The 13167-nt window shown below is 49.9% G+C and overlaps 2 protein-coding genes across 4 annotated transcripts in view; one reads left to right on the forward strand and one right to left on the reverse strand.

Annotated features, from left to right (window-relative positions):
* The window catches only part of LOC135915707 (unconventional myosin-Ie-like), a 352538-nt gene that overhangs the window by 268017 nt on the left and 71354 nt on the right, over positions 1–13167 (reverse strand). The gene's annotated exons all lie outside the window — the stretch shown is intronic.
* The window catches only part of LOC135915571 (potassium/sodium hyperpolarization-activated cyclic nucleotide-gated channel 3-like), a 452750-nt gene that overhangs the window by 133933 nt on the left and 305650 nt on the right, over positions 1–13167 (forward strand). For both annotated transcript variants that reach the window (XM_065448715.1, XM_065448783.1), the window contains exon 2: positions 3415–4911. In XM_065448715.1, coding sequence (XP_065304787.1) covers positions 3674–4911 — 1238 coding nt within the window. In that variant the 5' untranslated portion in view covers positions 3415–3673. The remainder of the gene's footprint in view (positions 1–3414; positions 4912–13167) is intronic.

Consider the following 13167-nt stretch of genomic DNA (forward strand, 5'->3'; position numbering starts at 1 on the left):
GCTTTATAAGTCCTGGTGCTTGTGGGAAAAGATTATGTGATATGTAACCGTGAACCCTGAATTACGTGTGACGGAACCACCCAAGAGATAAGGAGTAGCCGGCGCCTTAAATTGCGCGCCAACATCTCCTTATATCATATCAATAAAAAAAAAAGGCACAATAAACCAGGACAGAAGAAGAACACAAACGACAGGACCTTGCTCTTTCCGCATTCAAGCGTGAACCAACTAGCCCAAACAAGAGTTTTACTTGAGCGCATTTCTGGCGCCGGTCCTGTCGTTTGTGTTCTTCTGTCCTGGTCTATTGCGCCTTGCTCATTACACATTCAAGCATGTAATGCGCAGGTTAGATACCCGTTGGACCATTAGGGTTACAGAATGGGTACGAAGAGAAGGGAAACGCAATTCGGGACGACAGGAGACTAGGCGGAGCGATGAAATTAGGAAATTCGCGGCCGCTAGTTGGAATCGGTTGGCGCAGGACAAGAGTAATTGGATATCGCAGGGGGAGGTGCTCGTCCTGCAGTGGACATAAAACAGGCTGCTGCTGCTGCTGCTGCTGCTGCTGCTGATGATGATGATGATGATTCGCTCGTTCGCAAAACAAGCCTTTCTAGCTGGTTTTATTTTTTTGCCTGCGACATACGAGCGCAGGCAATGACAGCATGGGCTATCTCGGGGACAGTAACAATCAGCGCTGCAAACGATTGCGCGAGAGGATGATGAGGAAGGCCACGAGCTACGAGTTGGTGCCTTCCAGTTAGTCGCAGTGCGGCATACATGTCTGCTGGAGTATCACGAAACACAGGTGCAAACGCCATGAACATGAACGAGAAGAGAATATGCGAACTACTCGCCCGCAGGTCTGGCATCTTGCTTCAACTAAATGGCGAAAAACAAAGTGTCAGGCAGCGAGGAGATGCACGTGGACAAGGTTTAAATGCGTAAGCATTTCTTTGCTTACTCAAGGAGAAACACTGTACCTCCGTCCATCCCGTAAGACGATCGCTTTCAACATGGTGCCCGCAGCAGCGAGCGAATTTACCTTCGTGTTCCCTGCGCGATCTAAGCTGAGAAAACACAGCGCCCACGAAGCTATCAGCGCTCGCCGCACTATCTGCCCCCATCGCAGATCCCTTTCTAGATAGGGGCCCGCGCGTCTCGCTTCAGTTAGCACTAAGCGGCGAGAAAACAGCGCTCACGAAGCTGCCAGCGCTCGCCGTGTACTATCTGCCTGTATCGCAGATTGCTTTCCAGATAAGGCCCGCGCGGCCGCGCCATACGCAGCCGTCGCTGAAGTACGGTTTATCACGGTTCATAATGGTTCGACGCGGATGGATGAGACGCTAAAGAGCGACAACAGTTTATAATGATCGGAACGTCATCAGTGCACCTGGTGCCGCAATCTGCAGTAGTTGGCTTGCGCCATCAATCCGCCTTGCGCCGCCGTGCGCAGCAGTTCCGTGTCTGCCGCAGTGCTGTCGTTTATGCTCATCGGATCGAGTTTCATGACCTTCCTAATGACACCGGGCTGCGTGGAGATGAGCAAGTCGCACAATGATTGCACATACTTAGCTGGCAGAGGAGTTTCCGCGTGACTCTTTGTTATTGTTGGAATTTGTTCTTTGTGCGCGTTGTTCATATTGTAGCTCTTAAGTTTGTTCATTAAGCAGTTCTTTGCTCTTGTCAACTGTGGCTACCTCTTGATGGTGAGGACTATACGTCGGACCCCGCAAACTTAGAGCCCCCTACATGTCACATGCGTGCGTGCAGACCACGATAAACATCTAAATTCCCAACTGTATGTGAGCGTGGCAATTAATACGGTACACAGCGTTATGCTGTTCGCATAAAATAGTACAAGTTATAAATCGTAATACATACATACATACATACATACATACATACATACATACATACATACATACATACATACATACATACATACATACATACATACATACATACATACATACATACATACATACATACATACATACATACATACATACATACATACATACATACATACATACATACATACATACATACATACATACATACATACATACATACATCGCAGTTTGGTACAGGACTTTCGGTTCGGTGCTTCATCGCTTGCTTTTCGTAATCAAAGCTCAAAAACAAAATAAATTAACATGACAGCCGAAAAGTACGGCTAAACGGGGAATGCTAAAAGCAAAAGACATGAATATTACTCGAGAGCCCTGGTAGCATGATGACAATATTCGTTGCAGTATCAAAGGCGATGTGCCACTGATCCATTTCAATCGAGCACTGGTATGCCATCTCTTGCGCGAACAGCCGCTACCCACGAGCGCGTTTTCCTGCTCAGTCACGGCCATGGCCAATATGCGTTAAGGCAAACGTCTTTTGATGATATTCGTTCACGAGTACGGAGCTAGAAAATAATGAGGAAGGCACTTGCAGTCCGATTTCTACATCTCGTTCATCCGGCGGATCCCACATTGTGTACTGTCCTGCTGGTGCATGGAAGTGGCCCAGAAAGGGAAGGAAATTAAGAAAGAAACAGAGAGAGAGAGAGAGAGAGAGATGCTAATGAAACCATCAACAGACCGCGCTCGTTGAGGTGCCTGCATAAATGATGACGAAACAGGGGGCCACGGCACATCCCGCGGGACCAAAGTATGCGTGCGGCGTAATAATGACTCTATTATACCTCGGCTACGCCTCGTTGTCACGCGGTGTGCTCGCTGATGGCCTCACTCTTAGCGCAGCCGTGGAAACGCTGGCGAGTGCAGTGCCACAGTGCGGAGGAAACGGAGTGTGCTTGTACCGTCATTGCGGCCATCGGAGTAAGACCCGAAAGGTGCTTAGAAATTACTGAGGCGCCGTGACCAGGAGCTCTCCGCATTCTCCCGTTACTCGCAGTAGAACTGTTCCAGAGCAAGGATGTTGTTCACTGCAGCCTCTTTCGTTACATTTGAGAAAAAGAAAAGAAAAGGAACAAGAAACCATGCGCGAGGGTTTGATAGCGTACGTGCGCTCGCCGATGGTGTGGAAAAACTGAATTCACGGCCACGTCTGCCAAATGAACGGTAACTGCGCGCGTTAAGCACTGCCACTTCCAACGATCACTTTATCCAAACACGTGGCAAGCACTGCAGTTCAGGTTACTTGCCTGACCAAATACACACGCATTGCGTTCGAGGCGGACTTACAGCTTAAAGACACTTCGCTTGCATTCCTGGTGAATAGAACTGACTGTCGTTTTCATCTGTAACAAAAAAAAAGTTTGTCAATAGGCTGCACTTGCACAGCAAATAGATAGAGGTAACACCGCAATTAATTGAAGACTGAATGACACCGAAATAAATAGAAGAATGAAACTTGCAGAGTCTTTATCGTGACCTTTCTTATTTATTATTCCAGGTACCCGTGCTGCGGACCATGAGATGAACGAGGCCTCCCTTCTCACCCACCTTGAAAGCCTTCGCAGAACAGTTCCCCGACCACTCCTCGAATAATAATAATAGAGAAGTCGCACCTGCACCGCTACACGAACCCCCGACCTGAAACAGTGCCAAAGAATACGCGCAACCACAAACCAAAATAATGCGCCAAACGTGAGCAGGAAGAGCGAGAGCCACAAGAGCCATATTACCAGCACCGCCACACAGCAGCGCAGGGCATGTCTCAGTCGACGATCCAAACGAACGACCCGGGTGTCGTTGGCCCTCGGGGACCTCAGGACACCGACGCGTTCCTCGATAAGTCACCAGCCGCGGGGGCGACGTCGGCGGCCGAGGCGTCGCCGAGGGTCGGGGACCGCGGACGAAGCGAGCAGCACCGCGAAAGCAACCACATTCAGGACCAACAAGAAGGCATCAGCAGCAGCAGCAGCAGTGAAGTGCCTGCGGGCCACCACCACCATCAACAGCAGCAGCAGTCGCAGCAGCACCAGCGCACGGACAGTGCGTCCCGCCAGAGCCCCAAGCGGGCCTTCAGGGCGGACGAAGACGACAGAGAACGGCACCACGCGCCGGGACGCAGGCGGCACTTCCGCAGCGAGAGCTGCTCACCGGAAGTGCCGAACCGCAGCAGCAACGGAACCGGAGCGAGCAGTGGCAACATCGGCATCAGCAACAACAACGCGCGCGACGACGACACCGCCACCTTCAAGAGCCCCACGCGGTCGCTCATGGACAGCAGGGTGGGCTTCGTGGTGCCCATGCGACCCAGGACGCGCAGCAACCCCAAGCCCCCGCCAAACAGAACGTCCCGGGAGTTCGACGCGGTCCGCGAGGTCGATCAGACGACGACGTCACCGGCCGCCGTCCGACAGCCGTCGTTCGCCGCCAGCAACAAGAGCTCCTCTCTGGAGAGTCCCTCCAGGGGACACCCGCAGCAGGCCTCGACGACCTCCAGGAGCCTGGAAGAGAAACTGCCCTCCTCCTCGTCGCTGCCGCTGACGATGGTAGCGCCGCTTGTCCCTTCTCCACCGGACCCGGCGACAGCCAAGCTGGCACAAGAGGTCATCGGCAAGGACCACAAGATTCTCTCTTCCAAGGAGCGCGAGGTGATGCTCCGCGAGCTCACAGGCCAGGCGGGCGGCAGCTTCTCCGCCCTCGAAGAGCCCGTGCCGGCGCCGAGGCCCACCACGCTCCGGCAGCGGCGCCTCATGTTCTCGCACCTGACCGCGTCCGTGGACGTGGACACGCGCGAGAAGCCGTCGACGCCGCCGTGCCTGACCGCGGCGCTGGCTGGCAGTGAGGACATGCTTTTGTCCGAAGTGTTCAACAACTCGCAGCTCGCTTCCAGCCTCGAGCAACTCACGGGTGTCGCCAGAAAGACTCTCCGGAAGCGGGCGTTCGTACCGCCGCTACAGGCCATCAGCGCCGCCACCGCCGGCAACGCCGCAGGGCAACGGTAAGTGGAGGAAACAAGTGCAGCGTGCCTGTTAAGCGTGGACTATGTGCCGTCACGTTCTTTCGTAAGCAGACGAAGCCTCGCCACATTCATTGACCATCGAGTCTCGGAGAGGACTAATTAAAGTCGTAATTAACAGGGGTTGGTGGGGAATGCGAGCATTGAAGACAGTGCAACACGTGCTCCGTGACAGAGAGCTACATAAGCTTCACGAAAAAGAAAAAATGGTGAAAGAACAATTCCAGTCAATCCTCCCTCGTCTTCTGCAGAAAGGGTAAACGCTATTGGTGGTAACACCCCGACCCCAGAACGCGAGGACGATTATTAGCATTGAAAGAAAAGAAAGAAAAAAGAACATGAATTCCACTACGCACATATACGTAAAGATCAGGGGGGAAATGCCAAAAAATAATAAAATGTGGTAGCTACGAACACCAACACCGTTTCTTAGCGCGAAAGCGAATCCCGACGTAACTGTATTGAACACTCTAAACAAGGCCTTGGTGCAATGCATTCCCAACGAACGAGAGAATTTAACCAGATCATGCCAACAGTGAAGACGTGTACCTGTGTTGGCCTGGTGCAGTTCCATTACGTAACTACTTTAATAAAGTTATTAAGTCATCACTTTACTAAATTGCTTCATACTAATGATGCAGAGAACCAAAAGGGTGAAATAAGTCATACCGGAGTTGATTCCCTCCCACAAGAGAATGTCGTGGCATACTGCAAAAATTAATAATACAGATTGTCTCAATAGAAATCGGTGTATGACATTTCTACCTTGATTTAATAGCGCAGTAGCCCATACAATACTGAGGTAAGGTGCAAGATAGATCAGAAATGAAACGTCTTGATGACTACAGACGACCGATAGCGTTGGATTCCCCCTTCGTTGTCTCTAGATGGAGTTATTGGTGCAGCTCATTGTGCGTGATAAAATTATTTGGCTATACCATACGCATGCGGCTGTAGTTCTCATCGCGGAACCTATAGTAGCAGCTCGAGTCGCCGTATAAATACTGCAGAGGCAGTGTTCTAACCATGGGAAACTGTATTAGTTTTGTTTCCATTCATGTGACGTTAATGATGGCGGTTAAGTTCGTAACAGACACATGAATAATTTCTTTATACTGAAAATTACTATCGCAGAAAGCTGCTTTCATGGTTTTCCGTTTTTCATCCCGACGTCGCCCATGCATGAGTGATTGTTGTTGCTGATAACAACGTACTTCTCGGCACTAGTTAAAGTACTAATAATAATGCATTGCCGGTTTCTTGTGAGCACGTGGCGATCTTATTATAACAATATAACAAAAGAAGTACACGCCCTATTACCGCACAGCAGTGAAGCTTTGTGCAAATTACAATCGCGACTGAACTGTTGATCGCCCGTGTTCAGGACGGTAGTTTCGCTCGCAGTCGGACTCACCACTCCCGAAATAAAACACTGAGCGAAATGAAGATTGCACGGACGACCGAGGCAAATGACTCGAAGGTGCGGCACAAATCGAACAAACAACGATAAGAGGAACGAGTCGGTGAATCGCCATTAAGAGGGCTGGCTAACGAACGAACCAACCACCGCTGGTAAGCGAAGCTGGGACGAAACGCGCTTGCATGCCCTGCGGGCTCCGTCGAGATGCACTAGCTCTGCAGTGCAGCGCCGTTTACCGATGGGAACTGCAGCTCTTCGTTTAGCCACCCTCGTTACCCCTTTCCTGGTACCGCGATGCCAACGATCACGCCAATGTGCCTCGTAGTGCAGGCAGGAGAAATAAGCGCGCTATTGAAACCGCGCCAGACACTCTGCGTCTTGCACGAGGTAATAATCATCTCGCGCATTCGTCTGGCCACTTCATCGTCCCTCGCAGCCGCTGCCAGGAGTGACCATCAGTGCAATACGCAACCGCCGAGAGGGAAGCAGAAAGTGACGCTGCTTGACAAAATGAGAGCGTAAAATAGCTTTGTCACTTTCGTTCACGGCGAAGGCGCGTACTCGTCTGCTGCGCCTCTGCACTACTTCAATGCCGTACAGTGGAAGCTGCTTTAGAAAAGATTCTGGGGTTCTGCGAGCCAAAATTGCGACATGATTATGAGGGACGCCGCAATGAGGGACAACGGATTAATTGATTTCGACTACCTGCGATTCTTTAACGTGTGCGGAATGCACAACGCACGGGCGTTCTTGCATTCCATCCCCATCGACATGCGGCCACAGCGGCCGGGATTCAATCCCGCGCCTTCCGGTCTAGCATAGCAACGACAAAGCCAATAGACAACCAGGGCGGGTTTGGAAGCTGATTTCAGTAATATCCTCGCAAGCAATTCTCTCAAACAGTGGTTTCCTCCAAGAACGACCGATGATCTCAACAGAAATTGACGCATTACTTCTTTGTCACTCATAATCTTGGTAACTCATAAACTCATCTTCTTGATCACTCATAAACGTCAGTTCCGCGTTGCCTTTGGCAAAATACCGAGCCGCACAAAGTTATCACCCAAGAGGACGTCGTCAGGCGTTGCGCGATCATTACTGCTTTCAGGCAGTAACGACACATGGAACGTCTGTTTAACATCGAAACACAGGCGCCAACCCACTAAAACGAGGGGTAGAATATTATAACTGCACCAAGCTTTACTTTCATTGTTACTATTCACTCCGACACTAAGCTCCTTTTTACGTGCCATCCTTAGTGTCATGTCAGTTCGATTCACTCGAAGACTCGAGGCAGCTTTCTAAATCCCCACGTGCTATCGCGACTGCGAAAAGGGGCTTACTCTCTCTACGTGCTCAGCCGTCTCCGTAGGAAACAATCTGCAATACTCATTCACCTATATCTACTCCTTTACCGTACGCCCCGGCGCGCGAAAGACAGGAAGACTATCAAACGCCACAAGCAGCAAGAAAAAGGCTGCGGCAACATCATCCACCAACCGGAGTCCAGATCGTAAGCTCCTATATGCACTATCCCAGCACCTCATCTGCCGCGGACACCGCGCTGGCTTCGCGCACAGGGGTCCCGCGTCGTCGCGTTTATATTCGTGTACGCGCACGCCCCCTATATACCTACGATGTGCAGATCATCGCCTGCAGAGAATAACGGCCGCAGCTCTGGACGTCTATATACCGCGCGAGCGGTATATAGACGTGTCGCGCAGCGGCAGCAGCAGCTGCAGAACAAGCAGAAGAAGACAGGGGCCAGGCGACGCAGGGCACCACAGGAGGGCGCCAAGATAGGGACGGTAAATCATCGGCCTATAAATACCGCTATCGCTTTTCCCGCGAACCCACATACCCCTCAGGTAAGTTTCCCGGGCCGCACCAAAGGAAGCTCGCGGCCTGTCGTGCCGAGCGGATGCTCGCCAAAACACAGCAACAGAGCAGGTAGAGAGGTCTCTGTCTGACAGGCCGCCAAATAGCAATGGGCGCGGGAGGGGTTGCCGTGCGGGTTTCGGGAGGGAGCCACTCTTTCTGTGCGGGAGTGTACCGTACGTGCGCGCGTGTGGGTGAGCGAATCTCTTGTAACCCAGAAAGCTACAACGCGCAATCGATGGCCCCCCTCTCACTACGTCCATTTTTATTCCGGACCCGTCTGTTCCTCGCGAAGTCCTGTCTCTTTCTCTGTCTTCCTTAGGTGGCCAGTACCCGAGTCTCTTCGTCCGTCGTGGTGGATAGTTTTTTTTTTTTTTGCTTAGCTTATTATACTTTCTGCTTGGCGCATCTTGCGAAACTCTCGCATATGGCCTCCTCACGACGTCGCGGGCGTGACTCGCGCGTTATACGGCGCCATAGCACTGGACTTCCGACGTCCAGCGACGCTTTCGACGGCGCGAAAGGTGCGAATGAACCCCCCCCCCCCCCAAAAAAAAAAAAGTCTTAAACGCAGATTCAAAAGGGTGCGCGGATAAGAGATATAGAATGCCAGCTTCGGGGAGAGGGGGCAAAGTTATGTCTACCATTTCCGCGAGCCACCACGAACGTCGGCTACGTCGCGCTTTTACGTGAATACGTCAAGCGTGCCGAGACTGAAGGCGTATCACGCGCTTGGCGGCACATATAGAGGACGCGGCGTGACCTACAGGCGATAATTCCAGCCGACGCGCACCTCAATGTGTGCCTCGTGCTGCAGTTGCCCTGGTGACATTATTCAGAGCAGGACACAACGAATCGCCCCTTTGTTCGGGGAGGAATCCCACGCATTTTGGGTAGACGCCTATACGTGGGGTGTCCCATATAACTCGAGCCAGACTTCCAAAATGTGCAAATGCCACGTACCTCGGATATCGGATAAATTTTTACGTTACGCCAAATTAAATAACTAATCCTAATTATTTAATGAACTGCTCAAATATAGATAATAAGTGTAGAAAATTTTAGAGAGAATTCTTCGGCAACCTGTAAAACCCCCGCGTCAGCTTTCTGTTGCTCAATACGTGCTACATAAAAGTGTTTTTCCATGCATTAGAGAAGCCCGCGAATACATACACAGTGTCTTGAGCGGCCAGTCGCGCGGCAATTTTTCGTGCATTTGCGGGCCTTTTTCACGCTTGGAAAAACACTTTTATGTAGCACGTACTGAGCAATAGAAAGCTGTAACGGGAATTTTTCAGGTTGCAATTTTTTCATTGACACTTTTCATCGAGTTATAATATTTGAGAAGCTTATTATTTAATTAAGACTAATTATGTAATTAGGGGGAATGCAATAAATAATCTCAGTATCTGCAAGCGAGGGCAAACAGCATTACCTTGGTTCTGTCCAGCTACGTGACGTTTGCATATTTTTAACGTTTGGCTCAAATTACGTGGGACACCCGGTACAGCTTCCGAGCTTTATGGGTACCCTTGTATAATCATGTTCTTGACCTTTAGCGAAAGAAAGAAAGAAAGAAGTTAATAAAGGAAGAAAGGAAGAAAGAAAGAAAGAAAGAAAGAAAGAAAGAAAGAAAGAAAGAAAGAAAGAAAGAAAGAAAGAAAGAAAGAAAGAAAGAAAGAAAGAAAGAAAGAAAGAATGTTAGTTGGTCCAATACCTTTTGGACACAAGATAACATTTGGAGATGATACGAGGCAGACGTATAGATTAAGTTAGGTCCCATTCCTCCCGTTTTGCTTTGTTTGATATTTCAACATTCTCTTTCTCTTGTTTCATTTGCACGAAGAGCCCAACCTGCGTTTGAGGACTGCCCCCGGCTCCTATCCTAAAGTGAGTGAGAACGATGCGCTTGGAGCAGACGGGTTGCGCAAGATGCTCATCTCGCACTCGGTACAAGTGGCTAAAGAGCTCAACAAGTATTCTTACTCTTTTGTTTTTCTGCGGCTGTCAAGAGACGAGCCAAGTGCAATGTCCCGCGCTTTCAGGTGTACTACACGTCCCAGAACACAGGTTGACCGCTTCATTCCCTTGTCGACTTCTCGAGAACGCAAAAGTGGAAAGGATGCGCAGTTGTGTGAACAAGTCTTCCATTCGGAACGACTGGCTCCCTGTCAAGACGCCGTAACGTAACCGAATCAAATGTTCAGTTTAGAGAAGTTCGCAATACAATCTATACCTAGCCAGTCACGACACCTATGGCTGAGAAAGTCGAGTACCGTGACCAACTGTCTATCTACACTTTCGCTGATGCTCCCCATTCCTAACCGAAATTACCTCACTCCCGAAACGAGGCGTGCATCTCAAGTACAACATTGCTTCTTCGATCACCTTCCTTTACGCAGATTACACCAAAACAGCCACCATATTGGTGATGCACTACGAAGGCTGGCAATTAACTGCAAGAAAAGACTGCTGACGAGAAGGAACAGACGGGATAAAGCCCTTCTCCTCCGGTGTCTTTTACTAGCGCTTAGTTTTGTCTTGGCCGTATAAGGTACGTCTTCGTTGTCTTCATTGACTTATGCGGGGATACAAACATTTACGTTGCGCGTAAAAAGCGGGGACGGCAACGCTTCAGCCATGTCGACCGGCACCGCTAAGGGTTGATTGATTTGTAACGAAGAACCGCTAGTCAGTCAGGAGCATCACCAGCGTTCACGTACAGGCTTACGCTTCTGGCTGTTCGCAGGGTAAAACGGGCAGCACCGTGTTCGACCTCTCCCTCCTTGCATACCCTGTCAATTAACAGCTTACAGATTGATTGATTGATTGATTGATTGATTGATTGATTGATTGATTGATTGATTGATTGATTGATTGATTGATTGATTGATTGATTGAACTTCGGTATTGACGTTTTTCGTCAGTGACAGCACACGTTAGGCCGGTGCTACACGCACGTCAGCCACGTTTTATTTTACTTTTCTGAAGCACACACACTCTTCAGTATCGGCTTGACGGGAAAGAACGTCGTGGACAAGACTCTATCGTATCGGCCTGCTTGTACTCGGACAAATGCGGCACCAGCAAGGAAACGGCTTCCCAGCCAGCGCAACCCCACTGCCGAACCAAACCGCATTACAGGTGCAGAGACGGTCGCTACTGCGCGCGTCTAGGCACGCGCACGCAGACGCCGGGCGAAGCCCGCAATCCAGTTATTTCGTTAACGGCCCCGCAGACTTCTGCTTGTCGTACGGAGAGCGATGCAAATGGAAGACGCCTGGGAGCAAAGGCAATTCGCACGCGTAGCAGGCAACCGGGAGCTCAGCGTTGACGAATCGCCCCACTTCTACGGGTTGGGATACGGGAAAGAAACTCCGCGCGGCCGCCTCTCACTTCCGACCGGCCGGTGTACGTATAGCGAGCGCTTTGTGCACGTGTAACCGGACGCTACATAGCGGCTCGGCCGGGCCCCGTAATCTAGTTAGGCGAGCGGTAGCTTGTCGGTGCCCCCGCGTCATTACGTCTTTCTTCGCCGCCTCGTATCCGCAGGTTAGTTACCGTACCCACCGCGTCAGTGCGCGTCCGGTAGCGAATTCGCAAGCGCACGCTGCTTCTTTCTCGCTTTCTTCATAAGAGTAACAGAGGTACCGGTGATTGCTGCAGTTTCACTCATAAGCCCACTTGCGTCCTCAGAATTCATTCCAGTTGCTCTCATTGCTTAGATAATCACTCATGAAGAAAGAAAGAAAGAAAGAAAAAGATAGATAGATAGATAGATAGATAGATAGATAGATAGATAGATAGATAGATAGATAGATAGATAGATAGATAGATAGATAGATATATAGATAGATAGATAGATAGATAGATAGATAGATAGATAGATAGATAGATAGATAGATAGATAGATAGATAGATAGATAGATAGATAGATAGATAGATAGATAGATAGATAGATAGATAGATAGATAGATAGATAGATAGATAGATAGATAGATAGATAGATAGATAGATAGATAGATAGATAGATAGATAGATAGATAGATAGATAGATAGATAGAAGAAAGAAAGAAAAACAGACAGACAGACAGACAGACAGACAGACAGACAGACAGACAGACAGACAGACAGACAGACAGACAGACAGACAGACAGACAGACAGACAGACAGACGGACGGACGGACGGACGGACGGACGGACGGACGGACGGACGGACGGACGGACGGACGGCATGTACGACTAGCATATTACTCCAGATAACAGATGAGCAAAACAAGAACAAGGTAAAAGCTGGACAAAAACAAAGCAAGAAAAGACAAGTGGACTTGTCTTTTTCAAGGCCTTGAAAAAGACAAGTCCACTTGTCGGAACGTTGGCTCCAGCTTTCACCTTGTTCTCGTTTTGCTAATCGGCTTGAATTTCCATCTCCTGTCTTCCCCGTGTTTTCCGTCCAGATAACAGAGTGACGCACGAAACGACCCACTCAGGCATAGCGCAGGTGCACATATATAACATACGCAAGCACAACGGCTAAGCAACCACCGCGTCTCAACTGGTCAAGGTACCCTCACTAACCGAACCCAGAGACGACTGCTTGCTGGCCCGGATTCGTTTGCCCACCATGGTGGGCACCGCGCGCTGGTGATCGCGAAACGAGCCGAGCACGATCCCGAAGCAGAAGCGTATACGCGCGAAACTAGCATTTAACGGACACTTTTCTGCGGGGTAACAAATAAGTGCGACGAATCGAGTTCCTTCGAAGCTAAATAAGATTGATTTTTTCTTGATGCTTTACACTGCCCTCTCGCTTCATTGCAAGCGTGTTCAACAGCATAGAAGATCGCTCCGGGAGCATCAAGCCGCACCAACTATGGCTTCAGGCCATTTACGCGTAACTACACGTGGCGTCTTTCCCTTATTTTAGCAGATATGCGCT

Source organism: Dermacentor albipictus, chromosome 1, assembly GCF_038994185.2.
Source record: "Dermacentor albipictus isolate Rhodes 1998 colony chromosome 1, USDA_Dalb.pri_finalv2, whole genome shotgun sequence".
Lineage (NCBI taxonomy): Eukaryota > Metazoa > Arthropoda > Arachnida > Ixodida > Ixodidae > Dermacentor > Dermacentor albipictus.